This window comes from Esox lucius, chromosome 13 (genome assembly GCF_011004845.1).
Source record: "Esox lucius isolate fEsoLuc1 chromosome 13, fEsoLuc1.pri, whole genome shotgun sequence".
Taxonomy (NCBI): Eukaryota; Metazoa; Chordata; class Actinopteri; order Esociformes; family Esocidae; genus Esox; species Esox lucius.
Window position 1 is genome coordinate 34526138 of NC_047581.1, and position 25086 is coordinate 34551223.

Consider the following 25086-nt stretch of genomic DNA (forward strand, 5'->3'; position numbering starts at 1 on the left):
CACACACAGTGGGCCAGCATATCTATATTCATCTACAACACAGAACAAAAAATACCTTTGGGCCAGATTAGGTGGGCTAGCTCAATCCAGCTACAGATAAACTAGCTGAGTGGAAATAAAGTCCTGAAGTCACTGAGTGCTCCTCTCTGGGTTTGGCTGCCCTGCTCTGACCTGGGGTAACGCTAGCCTCTGGTCCTGCGAGCCTCTTTCTCTCTGCTAATGACCTGGCCAGGTCAACAGACACCCAGTGTCCCACGCAGTCACCCAGGGGACAAAGAGGAAACCTGGGGATGGAGAGGGACATGAGAGCCTGTCACAGAGAGACGCCTCAGAGGGCTGGAGGTGAAACTAAGTGTCTGCGGGCTCACTGTTCTCCTGTCCTGTCCACGCTCCAAACCCTTTTCATTAACCCCCACGGCCAATGTTCACCATGAGACCAGAGACAGAACGCACCACTCCACCACCGAACTGTGGTTCACCACACGACCAGACAGGAAGCACCAGTACCACTTAGGCTGCCCACTACAGAACAGAACACAAATTGTATTATTAATGAATCCAGCCAACAGATGAGAGAACCACCTTTTAACCGCGCACACACACACACACGTGTGCGCGCGCATGCACGCACAAACACTGATCCAGACGTGCAGTGAGTAGCGAGAGGTAACAAAGGACAGGCAGTGCCCCCTAGTGTTTTCAACAAAGAGATATGAGACCAAATCAAGCAACCGTCTCCCAGAGCACACAGAAAAACATAGAGGGGAGATGGGGGGGGGCAGAAGTGAAGGGGTTTGAGTCACAGGAGATGTGGCATCACATCTGAAAGGCTGGGCGGGCTGTGTGTGTGTGCGTGTGTGTGCGTGCACGTGTCTGGCGGAGTAGGGTAAGTGTGGAGGGCAGTGAGGGGGGGGGGGTTGGGGGGGGGTACGAGAAGATTTTTTTGACACAGCCAAGATGTTTTTAATGTTCCAGGCAGGCAGGCAGCTAGAGAGAGAGAGAGAGAGAGAGAGGAAGAGAGGGGTAGACAGAGAAAGAGAGAAAGAGGGAGAGAGAAAGTGAAACAGGGAGCGTTGGAGAGCGTATGTGGGCAGGCGAGGGAGACCGGGAGAGGAGCAGGCCATGCATGAAAGAGGATGTCAGCCAGTCCAGAGGAATGGTGGAGTGTGAAGGCGTCTAATAGGAAGAGCTGAATACATAAGACACACAGAGACACAGGCTGAATGACTAAAGCCGGCCTGGCCTGGCCACTGATTCAATCACACACACACAGAAGCCTGGGTATCAGTGTGTGAAAGTACACACTGATACACAGGTATATTTTTTACAGAAATGTGTCCACTATTAAACTGTAGTCACAAGCACCTGGTTCTAAACACAGACTTGAAGAATATCCGGCTCCAGCAGGACCAGAACACAGAAAAGGGGTTCTGATCAGATGGATTACCTTTTCTGTTTGTTCCCCCACGTTTTCCCTTCACACTCCACAACGACACACACACTGGTGTTTGCGCGCCTCAGCTCTTCCTGGTATGGACAGCCCTGTTCATAGCCCCAGCTTCCATGAAACAAGGCCTGCTACTCAGTGAGTTCTGCATTCAGCTCCGTTCCAGTATGACATCAAAAGCTATTCCACACCAGGAACCAAAGACGCAGAGGTTTTCTCTCTCGCTCTCCTTTTTCTTCCCTCCTTTTCAACTGCTTCACAACCCCATCATATTTCACAGCACATAAACCTTAAAATGGCACATAAAACAGTTCATCTCCTTTCAGTGTCCACTTTCTGGACTTAAAAATTAAATATGTTTTACCACAGGTAACTTTAACATAGCCCAGCAAAAAAAATCGTCATAAATAATTTCAACATGGCTGTCAGGGTATTGCAGGGTGTAGAGTCAACTATAAAGTGGATATAATCAGTATTCACCCCCACGGACTAAAACAAAGAAAAGAAAAATACATTTTGTTGCCTTACAAAGTGGGATTGAAAACGAGATATCCCATAATAAGTTTCACTGTGTGAAACAATAAGGCTATATTCTTTTAAAATCACTAGTCCTTCCTCAGTGATTGGTCGTTATATAGCAATAAGACATCAGACAGTATTCAAGCATAGTCAAGTTAATACCTATGCTGTGAAAAATGTACCAAACAACCCAGACACACCAGGTGACCTTCTGACCTCAACAGTAGGACAGGAAGATGCTCACGGAAGTCACCAAGAGGGCAATGGGGATTTTACAGCTACAGAGTCGAAACATTGTGATGGAAGAAATCTAAGAATGGATCAACAACAGTGTAATGAAATTACAAAATTAAGAATACAAATACACAGAGAAAAAGAAAAAAAAAACACATGTACATTCCACATGCAAAAAGGCAATAACATAATGCTACAATCGTGGCTGTGGAAAAGCCTTGGGCCAAAATGAAAAGCCTTACGTTCGGTAATCCACCACAGCACACCACAGAGTAACCGCCTTTTCAAGCATGGCATCACCGAATGGTTGTCACTTTTCCGAAGAAACGGTGTAACCAAGAAGACACACAGCTGTAATTGCTGCCAAGGTGTCTCTCATGACACAAACTTACCCAATCAGCCTATGAGCGCATTTAGTGCTTCATTTTTGTTTTTTTTATGACAACTATTTCAATAATTATAATTACTCAGTATTTTTGGGAGATTATTGATTACTGTTAAATCCATTTCAATCAAACTGCAACACAGCAAAGTCTGAGGGGGTTCATTCTCATTCTGTCCACTGTTTCACCACAACAGCAGAGCATAATAAGCTCACCCAACCTGATAGAGATGTAACTTCCGTCTTTACCTTGACAGAATCATCCCATGCGAGTGCACAGGAAAAGTGTGCGCATACCGGGAAAAACCCATCCGGGAAATGTTGAGTGCTTTCTACAGAGCGCCATAAATCAGCTCTACAATAAACTTGGAAAGCACAGAGCTGAAGAGACGGAGAAAAACGGCGGACAGAGAGGGAGAAGGAAAGAAAGTAGAGAGTGACAGAAAGAGAGAGAGAGAGAGAGAGAGAGGGATGGCTGCAGAATGAACTCGGAGCCACAGAGTTCAGTGACATTAGTACCAGGCCCGACTCTTCTCCACAGAGATCTGGTTTTCAACCCACTGACATTTTCTGTTGTTCTACTTTCAACTAAAATGTCCTATTTCAGTCAGCTGTGAGTGGCTGAAAATGCTGTTGTATCGACACATTTAGGCATCACTGAGCCATGCCGCTGAGCCAACGCCTGGCCATTTTTTAAGGTGCCTATTTAAATGGCGATCAATTCCATTCTTCCCAATAGAAAAGGCAAGGATAAAGGCCAGACGATAGAAGGGCAATTTGGTGGTGCTATCTGTTGTCCTGGCTCATCCCTGGCCCCTCCATGTCATCGCCGATCCAGCCTCTCATGGTTCTGAGAAGCCAAAAGACAACACAGCTTCATAACCATGTGGACCGTGACATAAGGCACTAACAGAGAGAGGGGATGACAAGGAAGAGGGTGAGTGAGGAAGAGAGGGAGAGAGGAAGAGAGGGAGAGAGGAAGGGGTCAGGATAAGGAGGGGGAGAGTTCACCTCAGAGGAAGAGAGAGCAAAAGGGAGTAAAGAGGGATGAGGGGGAGAGAGAGGAAAAGGGCAGAGAGACAAAGCGACAGGCTCAGCTAGGAAAGCAGAACAAAGACAGATGCAGCACCAAAGTCTAGCCGCTGTCAACACCTCTACTACCCCTACACACTGCACATACCACACACACACACACACACCACACAACATGCAACCACACACATCTACAACCACAACGGTCTGATCTCCTTGAGCTGTCTGTGTGTGCAATAGTGTGTCTTTGTATGAAATTAGCATGAAACAAACTTGTGCTCTGAGACCTTGCTGCAGGTATACAAAAAGAAATAAAGACTGCTGCTTTGTCAAAGTCATCAGTGGCGAGTACAATCTGAGATGGAGAAAAAAGGAAAGAGGGAGAGAAGCCTAAGGAGAGAAAAAAAAAAGTAATTCTCCCCACCACATTGTTAGAAAGAGTGGGTTGAAATACAGGGTGCAGGGAGGAGGACGCCGGAAAGGAAGCTGTTTGATTTCAGCGTATGATACTCTGGGAATCAGGTGTGTACGGGGGGACTTAAATGGAGGAAACGTGTGTGGGTGTGTGTGTGTCTGTGTGTTAATTATGCTAATATATGCATAAACACAAAATGGGGATAAAGGAAGGGGAAGATATGAGGGAGAGAAGGGGTAACTAGTTAGGGAATAATAGAGGGATAACTAGTTAGGGAATAATAGAGGGATAACTAGTTAGGGAATAATAGAGGGATAACTAGTTAGGGAATAATAGAGGGATAACTAGTTAGGGAATAATAGAGGGGTAACTAGTTAGGGAATAATAGAGGGATAACTAGTTAGGGAATAATATAGGGATAACTAGTTAGGGAATAATAGAGGGATAACTAGTTAGGGAATAATAGAGGGATAACTAGTTAGGGAATAATAGAGGGATAACTAGTTAGGGAATAATAGAGGGATAACTAGTTAGGGAATAATAGAGGGATAACTAGTTAGAGAATAATAGAGGGATAACTATTTAAGGAATAATAGAGGGGTGACTAGTTATGGAATAATAGAGGGGTGACTAGTTAGAGAATAATAGAGGGGTGACTAGTTATGGAATAATAGAGGGGTGACTAGTAAGAGAAAGACATAGGGGCAGTTAATTAGAGAAGGACAGAGGGGTAAGAAGAGAAGCATAGAGGTAACTAGTTAGAGAAGGACAAATCAGTAACTAGTTTGGAAAGGACATTACAATTACAAGTTGGAGAAGGATAGAGGGGTAAGTTGTTACAGGAGGATAGAGGGGTAAACAGTGCGAGGGGGATAGAGTGGTAAACAGTTAGAGGGGGATAGAGGGGTAAACAGTTAGAGGGGGATAGAGGGGTAAACAGTTAGAGGGGGATAGAGGGGTAAACAGTTAGAGGGGGATAGAGGGGTAAACAGTTAGAGGGGGATAGAGGGGTAAACAGTTAGAGGGGGATAGAGGGGTAAACAGTTAGAGGGGGATAGAGGGGTAAACAGTTAGAGGAGGATAGAGGGGTAACTAGTTAGAGAAGGACAGAGAGGTAATGAGATAAGGTTAGAGGTGACTAGTTCAAACCCTCAAAAATGAATAATTTACTGCAAAGAATCTGAAACCACATAAGAAGTAGTATTCTGTGAAATAAATGTAATGTGTATATCTGGCCGCCAAATACAAGGCTTCCTACCAAAGATCTGAGGGACAGCCATTAAAACAATATTAAATCTACATGGCCATTTGTTTTGTTTTTCACGTCACGCACTGACGCCTTTCCGTATATGTACAGTCTGGCATCCTACTATTATATTGGGATTTTAATACCACTGGCATCACTGCTGTTGCAGTAGCAACTGTTAATACTCATTATCACGGCCTGCCACTGCTCTGACCACTCTTACTTTCTGTACACAATGTTAGTAACCTAGTATTTCCACGTCAATAAAACCCCACAGACGTAGAGAGTTGACTAGTTAGAGGAGGACATTGATAATTAAAACCATTATACAGAAACCGACTCGGGAACTCTGCAGGAGGGCAGTCAGGAATGGGAAACATTATTAAGACATTGCCGGCAAAGTTTTCACTCTTCTTCCTCCCTTCCTTTTCTTTCCCCCGCCAGGTCTGAGATGTTGGATGTGAACTCTGTGTAGCACTGTCTCCGGGAAAAAAAAACAAAGTGATCAATGCGAAAAAGGCACTGGGCTCTCATGGACAGGCCAATCAATGGTAGGAAGAACCTTGCCCAGGGCCTTATGCAAATAGAAGCACGTCCTGTAACCTCAGGAGCGAACATGCGCATTAGATCAATGGCCCGGGTAAAACCTTACAGCTATATCAGCCGCAGCCAGTAAATATGTAATGACGAATCTCTTAAGATTCAAGTGAACTCTTAAACTAGGTTGGTTTCCTACACCCACCTGAAAAGGAGGAAGGTAAAAAGAAAAAAAAAAAAAAGAAAAAAATGATATCCTTACACAACGGATACATAGATTTTCCCCCCCATTTTCGCTAAAAATAAGAAGAAAAAAAAAGAAGGACAAAAATGAGAGAGGGGAGAGTTATGAATAGTCACTTCAACAATACTGGCTTGAGTCGTAATGATTTTCAATTACATTGCCATGGTAACGTGTGTGTGTTTGTGTGAAAGAAGAGTGGTGTGTCGTGACCCGGTAAGACCCCGAACTCTCACACACAAGACGGCAGGATGGGAAACCGATGGAAAAGAAATAAATAGAAAAACAACATTAACCAATTATCAATATGCTCATTAGGACCTATGGTACGTACAATCAAATAAAGACATGGATTAAAACTCATTCAGTTACAGGGCACACATTTTGGTTGCTTTCTTTTTAAAAGAAAAGGAAAAAGACAGAGATTTCTTTTTTTCTTTTTTTTTTACTGAGAGAGACAGACAGCGAGACAAACAGCAAGACAGACAGACAGAGAGACAGACAGAAAATAAAGATTTCTGGAAACTGGATGTGGGGGACGACACATTTCATTCCGCTTTCAGAACAACTACTTGCACTCCAGACTGCCATATTATATATATATATATATATATATATATATATATATATATATATATATATATATATATATATATATATATATATATATATACATACATACATACATACATACATACATACATACATACATACATACATACATACATACACAAACAGTACGGTCTAGAACACCCCGATACATCTCTATCATCATGAAAAAGAAAATGTGTTGTTAATATTTCCTCCAAATATAAATTGCTTTGTCAGATAAATACACTGTCTTCCTCTAAATACCATCATGCAAAGATGTTCTCTCTTCCTCCATGTACCATCATGCAAAGATGTTCTCTCTTCCTCCATCTACCATCATGCAAAGATGTTCTCTCTTCCTCCATCTACCATCATGCAAAGATGTTCTCTCTTCCTCCATCTACCATCATTCAAAGATGTTCTCTCTTCCTCCATCGACCATCATGCAAAGATTATGTCTCCTCTTGTCCGGCGCCTCCTTTCTTACAAACCTGAAGCATCATTGCACGTTGCTATAGTAACCTGATTCACAGAGAGTTGAGTCAGTTGAACTCCAAAACTGATAGCAGTTTAAACGATATACTACAATACAGTGCTTGACTATGCTTGGGTCCAATAAATATTTAAGATTTTTTTTGTCTCTATACTTCAAAGGTTTGGAATCTAAATCAAACAATTACTAAGTTGTTTAAAGTGAAGATAATTACGTTTTTTTAAGGGTATTTGTGTATATATTTTTTGCAGTATATAGTTTCTGCAGTTAGAAATGACAACTATTAATATAACATACAGTGGATATAAAGGTTTTTGTGATGTAAAAGAATGAGACAAAGTGAAATCATGTAAGAAAATTTTCCACTTTTAATGCGACCTATAATGTGAACAATTCAATTGAAAATCAAACTGAAATTTTCGAGAAGAAAAAAATAAAAAAAGTTTATTAACGTGTACTCATGTACAAAGATTACGGTAGATGGCTTGCTAATAGCTATACAGCCTACCTATAATGAAAACTCCAATCACTCCATGGTTGGTTCATTTCTTTAGAAAACAATATAAATATAAAACGGTCACATAATACAATTATTCTTTTAAATACAGTGGGGAGAACAAGTATTTGATACACTGCCGATTTTGCAGGTTTTTCTACTTACAAAGCATGTAGAAGAAACCTTTGTTTGCAATTACAGAGATCATACGCTTCCTGTAGTTCTTGACCAGGTTTGCACACACTGCAGCAGGGAATTTGACCCACTCCTCCATACAGACCTTCTCCAGATCCTTCAGGTTTCGGGGCTGTCCTCAAAGTACGCTGGGCAATACGGACTTCCAGCTCCCTCCAAAGATCTTCTATTGGGTTCAGGTCTGGCTAGGCCACTCCAGGACCTTGAGATGCTTCTTACGGAGCCACTCCTTAGTTGCCCTGGCTGTGTGTTTTGGGTCGTTGTCATGCTGGAAGACACAGCCATGACCCATTTTCTAATAATTGAGCCAACAGTTGCCTTCTCACCAAGCTGCTTGCCTATTGTCCTGTAGCCCATCCCAGCCTTGTGCAGGTCTACAATTTTATCCCTGATGTCCTTACTCAGCTCTCTGGTCTTGGCCATTGTGGAGAGGTTGGAGTCTGTTTGATTGAGTGTGTGGACAGGTGTCTTTTATACGAATATTGAATCTGAAATTGCATATTCCGTACTACAAGTACGTACTTTGCGGATTATGGTATGTACTGTTTTGTATATAGTCAGCTAGAATGCCAGTATTGGGAGCGTTGGGACATACTACCTTGTCAGAAAATTGCGTCTCGACATTAGATACTATTGTCACGCATTAAGGCCAGGCACCACCTCTAAATTATTTACAAAACAATATTCATATTTATGACAAATGCATATTTTGCCTATATTTACAGACCAAATTACGCTTACAAACTAAATGACACAAGATATTATAAAAAGCCTCTAACAATATTTTTTTTTTTGTTGGGATAAAAGAATATAAATAAAATATTTCAAATTACTTTCAAATTATTGGTACATGTTAAGAAAGTATGGAAGTTATAGTTGAAAAATATCTGAAAAAAAGAAAATTGACAAAAGTTTTTTATTGTGTTATCATTATGTTAAACAAACTAACATTTCATATTAAGTTTACATCCACCACAATTAGCATATATGGCTTTTATTAGCCAGTAATAGGCCTACTAGTATCTACTTACTACTTGGAATAGTCATAAGAATTGAGCAATTGCCAGTGAGACTGAAGATGAACTTTACACTGGTGAAGAAAACTATATCGTCAAGTGAAAAGACGAGAGAGTCGTGGAAACCCCTCCTCTTTAATTACTGCACAAGGGGTTGTGACCTATATTACTCCAAAAAGCATGCACGGATGCCTACTTCTGAAATCCACCAGAAATAGGCGTAATAAAACCACAAACTGTTTTATTTTAGGCTCACTATAAAGTAGCTACCAAAGGTTGTAGTCAGCAAAGTTTTTATCTATCCTGGGCAAATCCTAATACAGAATTTGTTTTGCCTCCGGTGTGGCTCGAACACCAGTTGCCTGCATGGCAGTCTGTTTCTCTAACCAATACACTATTTAACAAGCGGTAGTCAGTCACTCACTCACTCAGCAATAAACACTCACTCTTCTTGGCCCGGCTCTGCTTATGTGGTCCAGCAAAAACAACAGTTTGAAACATAATTGAAAAGAACAACACTTCTTAGCAATTGCAAATGGCCGGGTAGGACAAGGAAGACCACAACAGTGCATGACTGAATAAGGAAAAGTAACGGTCTGATAGATCAGGAACAAACTTCAGGAGGAAGTCAGTGATGTTTCAGCCACCACCACACAGAGGCATTCACCAACAGAACTACAGAGACTACACTGGAAAGTACAAATCACAAGTTAACTTGAAAAGAAAATGGGCAAGAAACTGTACCTAAAAAATTATCCTGGAATTTTTTTTATTTTGGAGACATGAGACTAAATAAAGATGAATGTGCAACAAAGTGAGGTCGAAAGGCATTGGCTCCCTAAATACTTCCATAGCAAGTACAGAGTTTTAAGCCAAAACAAGTGAAAGTTCTAGATTGGCTAAGTTAATCTCCATAGTAAAATCCAATTAAACATGCAGTTTTGCAATTTGCTGAAGACTGATGCACATGCACAGTTTATTACATCTGAATGAACTTTGTTGTATGACATACAACCAAAAAATAACTAATTATAATTTTGACATAATAACTGCAAAAAGACTAACAAAAAATAAATGTTTGTGAGGGCAGAAGGGAACTATATAATTTACTCCAAAAAGTAATTTACTCAACCGAAGGCAACGGCAAAAATTAAATAACATCAAAAGTGAAAACATTAATCTACTGAGGGGAAATATTCACAAAGGCTTTTGCGAGCATGACTTTCAAATGGAAAACCGTCATTTCTGAGACCGCCATGAATGGAAAAGCTAGTGCTTGGAAATGGATGTTCAACAAAAGCCAATCTAGTGATGCTTGGAAATGGGTGGTCAACGAAGACCAAGTTAGTGGAACTTGGAAAAGGATGGTCAACCAAGTCCAAGCTAGCAGTGCTTGAAAATAAACGGTCAGGGAAGGTCAAACAGGTAGTGCTTGGAAATAGATGGTCAACCAAAGGCATTATTAAATCACCATGGCTATTGGATACAATCATTCAATCAGAATACAAAGTGTTGTAGAGAAAAAATATCTGGTATACAGGCCTCTTACAAAAAACAAGAAAATTCATTTAAAACAAATCAGGTCTTTTGTCCGGATGCATAAACAGTCAAATTTAGCAAACATCCTTGTGTGAGGAAAATAGGTTCTCCTAGACTATTTATGAAGAGACTGACCGCCTCCCTATAATACAGTATGGACAGAAAGCACGAAAAAGACCTACAAGGTACAGGGAATAATATAGACAACACTCACAAATACACACACACACACACACACACAATATGTTGTGACACACACTGCTGTAGGGCTTCAGCTGAGTGGCTGCTGTCCCGCTGTGTTGGCTGGCAGACACTTTTGTCATGGTGGTCCTTTTGTTTCACTTCAAACAAAACGGGACGCTTTGCATACAGCTCCACTAATTTCTGCTAGTGTGCCTGTCCATTTATCATCTCCTCTCGCCATCTCCTCCCTAATGCGGCTCTGATAGCATGCCTCAACACCCATGCCTGACTCAACAACGCTGCTCTGCCCCGGACAGACAGACTGGCTTCACCAGGCGACTACTGCAGATGGCGGCGAGGGAGAGATAGAGACAGGTAGGGGGAGAGAAAGGGAGAACCGGAAAGATAGAAAGAGCAATAAATATTTATTTTCTCAGTAGAGAGGCAGAGTATTGTATTTGAGATTTCTTCTGTAGGGACAGAGTATTGTATTTATGATTTCCTCAGCAGAGGGACAGATTATTGAATTTATGATTTCTTCAGCAGAGGGACAGAGTATTATATTTATGATTTCCTCAGCAGAGGGACAGAGTATTATATTTATGATATCCTCAGCAGAGGGACAGAGTATTATATTTATGATTTCCACAGCAGAGGGACAGAGTATTATATTTCTGATTTCCTCAGTAGAGGGACAGAGTTTTTTATTTCTGATTTCCTCAGTAGAGGGACAGAGTTTTTTATTTCTGATTTCCTCAGTAGAGGGACAGAGTATTGTCTTTGTGTTTTTTTTTCAGTGCCACAGGAGAGCTGGCTGTTTGGCATGCGTTTGCATGCACCATGTGTTCACACTGCCAGGCTCCCAGTCCTGCATCGCGGGCAGAGGAGCACAGCAGAGCAGTTGGCACCAGTCCTGCCCTCGGGGTCACTACGGACCAGCGGTAGACGGCTGGTAGGGTGATGTGGAAAACAGCCAAGGTCCTGGAGAACTTGTCACAAGAGCAAAGAGAATGAGAGTTCTCTGAAAGCTCCAGGGATGGACCCAAATCCTGACCTGATATGCACATTAACATCAATGGGCAGGGAAGAAAGTCCTCTTGGTGAGTGGACTTCAGTAAAAGTCACCATATTCACCATAAGACAGGCCTCCAGTAAAAGTCACCATATTCACCATAAGACAGGCCTCCAGTAAAAGTCACCATATTCACCATAAGACAGGCCTCCAGTAAAAGTCACCATATTCTCTCCAGACCAAACGGTGATGGGACATGGTCTCAAAATAGCTCTCTCACTGCTGCCATCATCATCATCATCATCATCATCATTTAACTACTAGCAAGAGTCCATGGGGAATGAAAATCTTCCAACTTCTTCTCAATAACACTTCCCTCTCATCAAACAACACAGCATCTGCTCACATCTGAGACTGCCTACATATGGAGACAGTCAGCGAGACGGAAAGGGAAGAGTTACCACGAAGAAAGATATATTCCCCACAGAGGAAACACACAGATCCTATACATGCATGAGAGCACCTGCTGTTCCGGACCACTATGTGCTCTCGCTCCCCATAGCTGATGTGAGGGTAACTCCTGAACGGTTTAACATTCGCACCGCTATGTGTCCCGTGGCCGCGTCACTGCGGTCTGTTTAGGGCCCAGAGATAAAACTCTGCTTCCTGGACTTGGGTCACGATTGGGTGCTGTCCTGTCACCCATAGCCGGTGCTAGTGGGGGGGCGACAATACATCTGCCACACTGAGCCTCAACACAGGGGACCCTCAAAAGGGTTTGACCATCACTATGTGGCAGCGGACGTCTCCAGCACCATCACCAAGTCTGCTAACAACATGGCTGTGGTGAGCCTAATGTCTGACGACAACGAGACAGGCTTATGGGAGGAGATCAAAGATCTGGCCATGTGGTGCCTGGACAAAAGTCTCTATACTTCCCTTGACAAGTGGTACCAGGTATCATGTCTAGAACTATAGGACCCAGTACAAGCCATAAGACCCGGTACAGCTTCTACCCCCAAGCCAACAGACTGAACCGGTACAGCTTCTACCCCCAAGCCATAAGACTGACCCGGTACAGCTTCTATCCCCAACCCATAAGACTGACCCGGTACAGCTTCTATCCCCAACCCATAAGACTGACCCGGTACAGCTTCTACCCCATAGCCATAAGACTGAACCAGTACTTCAAAAATGACAGCAAAATGCTTGCTCAATGGCTCTATCCACACACACGCACACCCACCCACCACACCATGTACACCCACAACACATACACCCACCACACCATGTACACTCACAACACATACACCCACCACACCATGTACACCCACAACACCATGTACACCCACAACACATAGACCCAGACACATAAACACCACATACACACACTGTAATGTCATTCACTGGTACCACCACCATACACCCAGGGTAATGCCATTCACTGGTACCACCACTATACACCCAGGGTAATGCCATTCACTGGTACCACCACTATACACCCAGGGTAATGCCATTCACTGGTACCACCACCATACACCCAGGGTAATGCCATTCACTGGTACCACCACCATACACCCAGGGTAATGCCATTCACTGGTACCACCACCATACACCCAGGGTAATGCCATTCACTGGTACCACCACCATACACCCAGGGTAATGCCATTCACTGGTACCAACACTATACACCCAGGGTAATGTCATTCACTGGTACCACCACCATACACCCAGGGTGTTGCCATTCACTGGTACCACCACTATACACCCAGGGTAATGCCATTCACTGGTACCACCACTATACACCCAGGGTAATGTCATTCACTGGTACCACCACTATACACCCAGGGTAATGCCATTCACTGGTACCACCACTATACACCCAGGGTAATGCCATTCACTGGTACCACCACCATACACCCAGGGTAATGCCATTCACTGGTACCACCACCATACACCCAGGGTAATGCCATTCACTGGTACCACCACTATACACCCAGGGTAATGCCATTCACTGGTACCACCACTATACACCCAGGGTAATGCCATTCACTGGTACCACCAGTGTAATGCCATGTTGCTAGTGTTCCTGTGTTTCTATACATTCTCCTTTCGCTCTCCTACATTGCCGTTTACAAAGCATGTGAGAAAAGCATTGTGATTCAGTACCACCACATACATGGACACAAGCGTGCGCGAATAGACATATACACATTCTGTATGTTTTGTTGGGAAACGGCGGGAGGTTGTTGGTGTATCAAGAGGGAGAGAGATGCATTCTTACATAAGCCCTTATATAACGCGGCATGTCTCGTCCAATAACAGCCCTCCTTTTTCACAGCGGGAGCAGGAAGGTTACCGTGGGTTAGTAACCCCCACCCCTCCTCACCCCTGGCAACCAAGGAAGATGAAAAGGACAGCACAGAGACAGGCAAGCAGGAAGGAAGGCAGACAGACAGGCAAGCAGGAAGGCAGGCAGACAGACAGAGACAGTCAGACAGACTGAAAGGGTCCACTCTGGCTTCCAATAAGGTGGTTGTTTGTGTGTTGATGCATCTGTGGATGTGTCCATGCAGAGACAAAGGCTGGTCTGGAACACCCCATCTCAGCCTTGTTGGTTACTGGTAGTCGGCGCTCTACATGTACTTAGTTTGCAGTCTAGGTGGATACATAGAGAAGGAGAGATGGGGGGGGGGGTTTAGGTGGAATAAAAATGGCTCTATGGTAGATAGTGCGAGGTTTGATAGAGCAAAAGTGACTTAGGGACACTGAGAGAGACAGACAGAGGAATAAATAGAAGAAAGAGGCAGACAGCGAGATAGATTGAAGAGAGACAGACAGAGATAGAAAGAAAAGAGAGAGACATATAGAACAGAGAGAGAGATAGCACAGAGAGAGAGAGGGAGATAGACAGAACAGAGACCAGGAGATAGAGAGATAAGAGAGTGACAGAGAGATAGACAGAACAGAGACCAGGAGATAGAGAGATCAGAGAGTGACAGAGAGAGACAGAAATAGATAGGAGAGAAGGGACAGACAGAGGTTGAGGCCAGGCTATGAAATAAAGCCACGTTCCTAGTTGCTCTTTGATGTCACTATAATTAGTCCACACACACTATGAAGTGTATGAAGAAATCAAATCGCAATGAAACAGTTGAGCACTCCAAACACATGGCTACAGTACAAGCCAGTGAGAAGGTGAGAGCGGAGTAGGAGGAATTAATAGCAGATTGTTTGATGTTCTTGATCAGAAACGTGTTTATTAACTGCAAAAGGGAGCTATGATTAACCCAGAGACAACCCCCCCCCCCTCCTCTTCCCACTGGACCACTTTCTAGTCAATGAGGTGGACGTAACTGTGTGTTGTCCGTCCGTGTGCTCATCTTTGCCCGTGTCTGTTTGTGCTGCACACGTGTTAGCATATTAAAAGCCCACAAGTCCCACAACTCGCCGGCGCGTCCTGGAATTGGGACCCTTTGATTCACTTTGGGTAGACGGCAGCTCTTAGTCTGTGGGATTAAGCGAAGGCTTAGATAAACACACTTTTCTGTAAGGAACGGATGGATCCTGAAAGACTCGGGCAAGGTTTTTTTTTTTTTACAGAAACCTCTGTCAGAGTCAGAACAGTTTGAGGTTCAGACTTTAGAAAAATCTAGTTGGAAAAAAAAAAAGATACAATGTCTTTGGAAAGTATTCAAAACCTTTCACTTTTCTCCACATTCTAATGTGATACAGACTGAATTCATAATAGATTTTTTTGCTATCAAACTAAAAACAACACGCTACAATGACCACGCAAAAACAAATGTTTAGAAATGTATGTAAAAAAAAATGTAAAAACTGCATGAATATTCAGACCCTTTGCCATGACACTCCAAATTGAGCTCAGATGCATCCTGTGTCTTTTGATCATCATTAGCATGAGTCTAGAACTAGATTGAAGGCCACTTGTGACCAATTCAACTGATTGGGCATGATTTAGGAAGGTAGAGCAAAAACCAAGCAATGGAGTCCAAGGAACTCTTCATTGACCGCTCAAAATAAAATGTGTAGATGCATCGATGTGGGGAAGGATATTAAATGCAAATGTATTAATTGTTCCCAGGAGCAGATTCTTATTTTATTTCTTTAGCATTTTGAAAGGTAAGAAGTTTGGAGCCCCCAAGACTCCACCTAGAGCAAAGCGTCCGGTCAAATTCAGTAACCGGACAGGAACTAAGAACCCAATGGCCACTCTAACAGAGCTGCAGAGCTTTGTGCAGATTTTGGGAGAACATGACAGAAGGAGAACCATCACTGCAGCACTCCCCCAATCAGGCCTTGATGGAAGAGAGGCCAGACTGAAGCCGCTCCTCAGTAAAAGGCAAATGACATGAAAGAACAAGAAAATAATTTTCTCCTCAAGAACACTTTAAGCTCTGATCACTGCCAAAGGTGCCTCTACAAAGTACAGACTAAATTGTCTGACCACTTCTGTATGAGAGATACAGTAAATCGCCAAAAGAAATGTTATAGGGAATTGTGGATATAAAAAAAATAATTAAATCAATTATAAATTCATTCTATAACAAAACCAAAGGGTCTGAATACTTTCTGAAACCACCGTGTGTGGAACTCTCAGACAAACATACGTGTAATATTTACATGTAATATTACATCACAGCACCATAACATTAGACTCATGCTGCTGGTCCCAAAAGACGGCACTGACAAGCTGAATTTACCATTGATTTCAGAAATCTTTTCTACTTACAGGACTCTCTTAAATGAATTCATAAGGTTAGTGTTTGGCGGACAGAACCTTTTTTTACTGACAACCACAACTCAACTAATCCCTGTGGGGAAGAAGAGGTCTTGGCTGTACCCAGCTCCTGTCACAGCAGGTGGACTGAGGGGCTGTCAGGGCAAATCTTGGGGCCTGAGGGTGGCCTGCCTGATCTGGGGGTCTTGGTGGGATGTCTGTGCCCCTCTGAGCCACCCCCCCCCCCCCCCAGCTCCATGGATTGCTTGCCCCAATGCCCCCTAGGGGTCAGGAGTCATGGCTTGTCCAGAGAGAAAAAGAGGTTTTGGGGGTGGGGGGGTGGGGGAGCTATGACAGTCATGTCACAGTCCACCGATGAAAGGTAGAGACCCAGGAGACAGGGAACAATAACATTCAAACTCTTTCACACACACACACACACACACACACACACACACACACCATCTCCCTCACCTAACAAGGACAGAAGAAAAAGGATCTACTCTGATTGTCATGGAGACCTCTGGTGTGGTAAGGAGAGATGAGAGAGGGGGGGTTAGTGGGAAAGGGAGGGATGAGAGAGGGGGTTAGTGGGAAAGGGAGAGATGAAGGGGGGGTTAGTGGGAAAGGGAGAGACAAGGAGAGGAAAGACAGAGGGAGAGACAAGGAGAGGGAAGACAGAGGGAGAGACAAGGAGAGGGAAGACAGAGGGAGAGACAAGGAGAGGGAAGACAGAGGGAGAGACAAGGAGAGGGAAGACAGAGGGACGGTGGCACCTCAGAAGCGGTTCAGTTATGACAAAGTTGTATATCTGTAAGAGTTTACTACTGCTGTTCAAATTATGTGGTGAAACCTTCTCTGGAGATGGTTTAGAACCACCACTTTACCAGCGTATCCAGTCTGTAAATAAAAAGCTGCCAGGTAAAGAACACAAAACATTCAATGTTGTCTGAAAAGATAGTCTCCTCTGAGGCACCACATCTTTTAATTGTCTGAAAGGTCATCAGCTGCTGCTGTCGACACGTTAGGGTATAACACTGTACGTCTGAAAGAGGAAAGAGAGAGGGAAAGACAGGATGAGAGACACAGAGAGTGGGAGAGGAGTGGGGGAGTGGGGGAGAGGAAGGAATAAGAGAACAGTCCTGGACTCACACAGCCGGGGAGAGAATGGCTGTCACGGACAAAACGCCACATGAATATTTAGCAGGCAAATTAAAATTACAAAATACAAAACAAAAAACACTAGGTACAGAAGGGGGGGGAAATCCAGATATTCCTGGAGTTAGCAGTGGGACAAGAGCCCCCCTCCAACTACCCTTGTCCCCATCTACCCTGCGCGCCCTCCCCCTCTTCAAAAGAAAAGGAGAGATGCTTTAAATAGTTTAGGTTCATGGAGAGTCTACCACTACTAAATCCGAATGATCAAAGAACCATTATCAACACCAGGCTCCTGCACCAGCTGTCAGAGCAGAGAGAGAGAGAGAGAGAGATACAGAGAGAACAAGACAGATTGAAAGAGAGAATGATAGAGAGATAAAGAAAGAGTGATAGAGAGCGCAGATGTGCGAATGTTCACCTAGTGCATCTTGCCTAGAACCAGCTTGGCACCCAACCTATCTTAGAGCCTGACTTCTGAGCACTGCAGCCTTTAGCTATAAGACCCAGGCAAGGTAGAGGATGGAATCGGCTAATATAGAAGCATATTCAGATCCCCATTTACCTCAGTCTGAGCAAGAAATATACTTCCCAAGCTCTAGAGAAGAAATACAAAGCATGACAGTAACAAAACACTTCAATGTGTGTAAATACAATAAAATATAGCTAAATGTATACAGGAACATACAGAACATAACACAAGACAAAACCAACAACTAATTTGTGGTTGTGTGTAGATTCTGTTAGTTTGCATAGGTTTCTCAAAACGCAGTGTTAATTCAAAGGTTATCATTAGCTATTTGCGAGTGGATTTAACCAACGTCCATGCAGTCATGGCTTTCTATTGGATACCAAGCCCTCCAACCAAGTGAATGTAGGTCATACACAGCTACAAATCTTTGACACTGATTACAGAAAACAAATCACTCACACCACTGGACTCGTTTTAAATTCAGAATACCGGATTGCTTACTCTATAAATACCAAAAATACAATAGGACACCTTGCTCTTTTCTCATTGCTTTCTATTAAGCACTGAAAAAGCCAACGGCTAAAGTCTACTCCACATGCGCAATTCGCACCACAAATCAGTATCGTTTAGATCGTCCAAGCAGTACCTGAAAGATAGCCAGATTAAATCCCAGAGCTGGCCAAGTTAAAACAAATCTGCTGCTCTGCCCACGTGCAGTTAACCCAAATGACCCCCCCGTTTGTTACTGATAATGAGAACGTGTCCCCAGTCTACTTCCCTGGTAAAAGGAGATACTAATACCATAACTGTGCTCACCTAACCGTGCTCACCAAACCGTGCTCACCAAACCGTGCTCACCTAACCGTGCTCACCTAACCGTGCTCACCTAACCGTGCTCACCTAACCGTGCTCACCAAACCGTGCTCACCAAACCGTGCTCACCAAACCGTGCTCACCAAACCGTGCTCACCAAACCGTGCTCACCTAACCGTGCTCACCTAACCGTGCTCACCTAACCGTGCTCACCTAACCGTGCTCACCTAACCGTGCTCACCTAACCGTGCTCACCTAACCGTGCTCACCAAACCGTGCTCACCAAACCGTGCTCACCTAACCGTGCTCACCTAACCGTGCTCACCTAACCGTGCTCACCTAACCGTGCTCACCTAACCGTGCTCACCTAACCGTGCTCACCTAACCGTGCTCACCTAACCGTGCTCACCTAACCGTGCTCACCTAACCGTGCTCACCTAACCGTGCTCACCTAACCGTGCTCACCTAACCCGCTGCTTTTCCAAAAGTTCAACTACATTCACCCACTTACACTTTGTTTTCTCCCTTCATTTTACTATGGGTTCTCACATGGCCTGCTGGGTCTTTTTTCTGGGTGCTCTGCTGCAGAGTTAAATAGCAGGACTGTATGCCGGTTCTCTGGGTTCTCTCTTGTGCGTCGCTGTGTCGAGGAAGTGGATATCGCCCTTAGGCCAGGGTTGAACTGGCTTGTTTACAGACGCAGCACTTTCTCAAAGAACCTAAACGCTATTTATTTTGTATTACTCCAACGCGATTCACACAGGCTGACTGCGCCAGAGGTGGCTGGTTGGGAGGGACGAGACCAAAGGAGTAGAGCAACAACTCACCAGATTGACAAACGACAGCCCTCCGTAGCTGTGCGCGATGATGAAGACGTTTCTGGCGGCAGCCTTGGACACGAAGTGGTCCCACACATACTGCACATGTTCCTCGGACGAAGAGTTTTCCTGAAAGGCAAAAATCGAGCTTCACATTAGACAACCGCAAACGAAATGCACGGAAAATGTGTCAGAGAAGGAGCATTGCTAGAGAGAGAGGCGACTGAGTTTAAAGAGACTGAAAAAGGGTAACAAAAAAGGAACATTGACCAAAGAAAAAATAGGACAGATCAGGTTAGAGTTACAGGAGGACGCTGCCACTGATGTGCCCATGTGAGGCGCTGCTTGGCTCAGTCACATGTAATGGCAGAAAAAATCTCATTCTATCAAAGAAAATCAAGGCTGCACTGGTCAAGGTGATTTTATAACTAAGCTAAAAGGCAAGCCCCCAGTGGGAAAAGCACAAAGACTTTGTCAAACGGCCACTTTCTACGGGACTCTAAGTCTTTAGTAATGCTGCGTTTCGGCATAGAGACTAAGGGGAAAGGTAAAGGAGAGACCTGCTGTAAGGCGGGGGTTCAGACAAGAGGACAGGCCCTAGGACACAGAGCGAACATGTAGCCTGAGTTTGACAGTTACGGCACAGTTAAGTGCACCTTGTTGAAGCGCTGTGTCGAACACTTTGTCGATTGTCCTTCAACTAACGGACAGACAAGGAATCTCACAAAATAAGATAACATCACAGTAGAGTGTTGAAATAAGGAGACACTTGCAGATCGCGGGATCATCAGTCCTTGCATATTGTAAATGTCCTGAATGTAAAAACCCATTGGGCTGCGTAACATCACATTCAAATCTTACTCTGTTCCTCGCCACTGGATCAATGGGGCATCTACAAGGCCCAAAGACACTATGGGCAAAGAGTGGTAGGTCAGGTGAGAGTACAAAATAAAAAATAAAATAAAAACAACACACACACACACACACACGACAGTAATCTGAAATTAAAATACATCCTAAGTACAAAGTACAACACACACAGACACAACGTGACTCAGATGAGATGGGATATCTCTGATAATAAATTCTCCACACATGGGTTGTATTTTAATGGAGCATCGCTAAGTGGAATGGTTTTGTGCCATGCTCCATCTACCCTCAGCAGGCAACATAATTGATTCCCCAAATAAATGCCCTTTCTGACAATTGGTAAAACCACTCCAAACCCATTTCAGAGCCAAAATAGTCTGGGTAAGCCACCTACATGGAATTAACTCACAAGCGTAAACAGTGACAAAGCGTTACGCCCACTTAGAAGCTGTGATTGACAGACCTAGAAGCTTATCTTAGCCAATGGCTGCTTGTTTCAGAGGTCGGGGAATACAAATGCTGAGTAATTTCCCTGACTACACAGCTTACACCAAGCCCGAGAAGCAGTCTCTCTGGCCAACATTCCAATGCTTGACACTCCTCGCCTTCGACATTTGACAGGGAGTGAACCTGAGCTAAATAGACTGTCACCAAGGCTAGTTTAAAGCCACACATTTTGGACAATCAAGAAAAGATACATAGACTGCTCAGTACAGTTTTTGTTAGGATGTTGTTATTGTGCTTTGATGACCAAGTGTGTGTGTGTGTGTGTGTGTGTGTGTAGATACAGTAAAGGAAGCCGTCTGTGTGTTTCTGTGTGCTGGCTTAGTAAGACAGAGAGGGCGGCTGGGATCAGAACCAGACTCTATAGCAAGTGATGCAACAGTGTGAAACACTGAGCCCGACCCGCCCCACCCGGATCCCTGCGCGTGCGCGTGCGTGTGCATGTGCGCGTGCGCGGGGCAGAGTCGGCTGTCTAAAGGCCAGTGACATCAACATCCTTTGAAGTGTTCTTCTACAAGGGCTGTTTGGTAATCCCTCCCTGACTCCCACCCAGGCGCCTGCGGTGTATTCATTCGCCAAACAAAACGTTTAAGCGACAAAATGTTCCGTCAAACAGGGCTCCTACTGGACAAACAATTTGTCAATCAGAATCTTACTGAGAGAGACCTACCTTGAAACCTTGTTTGACAAAATGTATTGCAGATAAAACATTTAGTTTGGCAGAATGAATAAATCCCGTGTTTAACTGACCCTTTCTGTTGGGTGTCATCCTTTTGTTGTCGGGACTATAACACAGGAACTTCTAATATCCCTCATGTCTAAGTATTCTTTTTAGAGTCAATAACAGAGAAGAGTAGAGTAGACAGACAGGAACTCTAGTGTTTACTGAAGTAGCTGCACAGCTTTTCCAAGATATCTACCAAACATGACCTCTGCCCTACCGGAGTGGAATTGTTTTCATTTCAAAAGGTTTTAATTAAGTATGTAAAAGCATCTTTTCCGTGATGGAATTGCGTGGGTGTAGCGAAACAACAGAACGGTGTGGGCGTCAAAACGTTCATAAAAGTGGGGCTTCCGAGTGCCAGGAAAGCTAATCATACCAACAGTGCCTGGGGGTTCCACAGAGGGCCATGCACATTGGCTTAAAACTGTCCAGGGAAAGAGGGTGGAATGGCAGGCTGAGCTGTCGTCTCAATGCTCTAGCGACTCCTTGTGGAACACTGGGTGTCTGCAAGCTAAATAATGAATTTTCCCGGTGTAAACATTATAATTAAATAAAACATATTATCCCCAACTCAGAGGTACTTCTGTACAGTGCTGTGAAGGAGTCCTCGGTGAATGCTGACTTCCCGCCTGCAGCAGCCGGGTTGTTCAGGGAGCTGGCGTTGGACAGTGGCAGCACGGTCGCCATGAAAACCAAGCAGCATCTCCCCTTATCACCCGAGTGCAGAACCCCGACACTTGGCCCAGACGCACACGCAGCTCTACACCCCCCCCCCCCCCCCACACACCATCCCAGACTGACTACCTGGCCCGATAGCACCATGCATTATCTAAACACTCATTTGCATACTGGTGTAATTATTTCCAGGGGTTAATTAGCTCCTGCGAAGCAGACTGCCCTCAGAGACTAGCTTCCTGTCCCACGCCTGCCCGCTTAGTTCTTTATTTTATTTAATTTATTTTCCTTTTCCCTTTCTGATACTCCTACGTGTGTGTGTGTGTGTGTGTGTGTGTGTGTGTGTGTGTGCCAGCTCTCCTCACCTGTTGCCAGCGTCTTCAAGTGATGACTGTCACTGGGATTGTAGTGCGTGTGTGTGTGTGTGTGTGTGTGCGGATTGACGGGCACTGTTGACTCTAGCCCAGAATGCAATGCCGTACAGATAATGTGATCTCTCTCTAGAATAGAACATATTATGATCCTTAGGCTTCCAGTATTTAGTATTTTATTAGGATACTGATTAGCTGTTGCCAAGGCTGCAGTTAACATTCCTAAATCTAATCTGAAATGGAACACAATGTGCATTAAAGAAATATCCATTATCAATCCATTACCATTATTACTGAAACCCCTGTTTAAAACACCTCTACGTTAGCCTTTAAAGAGGGCAGTTTGGGCGTGAACTTTGTTCATGCATGTAAAAACATGGGACTGATTTGTATTTCTTGGCTCATCACCATATGTCACTGAATTCTTTTTCATTTGAATGAATCTCTGTTGATCATGTCTCTTTGCGCATTGAAACTAAACTGGACCTGCAGCTCGATTGCAAAGCTCGGAACGGTGGAAAAATAAGTTGGGTAGAGTTAAAAAAAAAAAAATAAAAAAAAAAAGAAAGAGAGAAAAAATAAAGGAGTTGGTCATGGAGGGGGGAGCGAGACAGAGTAGTGTTGAGTGGTTGTCTCAGTGCCAGCAAAGCTGGGTAGCTTGACAGGTTCTCTCTTCCTCTATCAGCCAGCGCTGGTGGCAGTAATCAGTGAGAAACACGTCTCTCTCTGCACCCAGACACACACCGTCTGACGTGTGTTCAGTGTCAGTCAAACCCAGGCCTACCCTAACCAGTCTGGAAACAGACAGCTCGCTGGCCGCGTATCCACTTAATTAATACCAACAGAGTTCCTGGCTCCGCACTGTACCGTACTGTTTGACAGTGAGCACACAGGGAAGGAGGACAGTAAGCAGGTGATTATGGAGAATGGATAAGTGTAGACATTCCCACACCAGCGCGAGCACGCGCACACACACACGCACACGCACACACGCGTACAAACACACAAGCAGGCCCACAATCTCATGCACACGTACATTTAAGGTTGAAAAGTTCCAGTAACCTACCCCAAAATTCCCTGTGTTTTCATAAATCTTAGTTAAACGATTCCCAGAGGGAATTAGCAGAAAATCCACGGGTCCCAAACCCAGGTTTTGTGTGCAGTCACTTTGTTTCTCCATGTTCCTCCCCTATCCGGTTTTGGCACATCCAACTGTATCTATGGCCCTGTCTCATTGCAAGGACTCATAACGGATTGAGGAAGCTGCATGCTTTCCATATAAGCATCTATGCTTTTGTCCACATTTGTCCTCAACCAGGAAGTCACGTGGGTCAATGTGTGTGAGGTCACACTCACCTGGCACCCCTAGACAGCTGTGAAGTTAGCGGATTGTGGCTACACCAAGCACACTAAAGAGTTGGTCAATATGACAGCCTCAGCCTTTGTCCTGTTTGTTAGCTCCATTTCAAAGAAGCCAACAACACTACAGAGACTAACAGAAGCCAACACACTAAGCGTGCTTTCCTTTCCCACCCAACCACCAAACTCTCATCAGAGACCCCCACGCTGCCAGCCCCCGTCACTGAGTCCAGAACCTCCCTGTGTGTTTTATGTTCCCAGTTCCTGCTCTATGTTTAGAGGACATTAATGAGAATCAGGGAGAGGAGAGCCCCCCGCTACGGCCACAAAAACAGTTCTGAAGCCAAGACAAACGCTCCGGCCCAACAACACAGGAAACAATGAATCTACCAGAATCAACACACTCTGACAAACAAACACTACGGCTTCCCTGCCCTCCCTATCTCCCTTTCCCGGAGTCACCCCCGGATAAGTGGGAAGGCTGGAGTCCTCAGAGACACTTGGAGAGAATGTCTCCAGAGTGAGCCTCCCCGGAGTGATAGGACAGAGAACCAATGTCCGGAAGATCAGAAGAACAAACATTAACCAACCCACACAGAAGCTCTGAAGAACACAGGTTAACTTATCCGTATTGAAGCTCTGAAGAACATACTGCATCCAACCCACACAGGAGCTCTTTAGAACATACTGTAACAAACCAACACAGGAGCTCTGAAGAACATACTGTAACCAACCCACACAAGAGCTCTGAAGAACATACTGTAACCAACCCACACAGGAGCTCTAAAGAACACACGTTAACCAACGCTCACAGGAACTCAGAAGAACATGTTAACCAACCCTCACAGGAACTCAGAAGAACAGATGTTAACCAACCCTCAAAGGAACTCAGAAGAACACACGTTAACCAACCTTCACAGAAAATCTGAAGAATACACGTTAACCAACCATGTTCTATAAGTGTTTAAAATGTAGCTATATATACAGCTCCGTAAAAAAATAACAA

At 44.2% G+C, this 25086-nt stretch overlaps 1 protein-coding gene across 1 annotated transcript in view; it reads right to left on the reverse strand.

Moving 5' to 3' along the window:
* The window catches only part of fam172a (family with sequence similarity 172 member A), a 183466-nt gene that overhangs the window by 71611 nt on the left and 86769 nt on the right, over positions 1 to 25086 (reverse strand). Inside the window, exon 8 of the mRNA XM_010897606.4 lies at positions 19587 to 19706. Coding sequence (XP_010895908.2) covers positions 19587 to 19706 — 120 coding nt within the window. The remainder of the gene's footprint in view (positions 1 to 19586; positions 19707 to 25086) is intronic.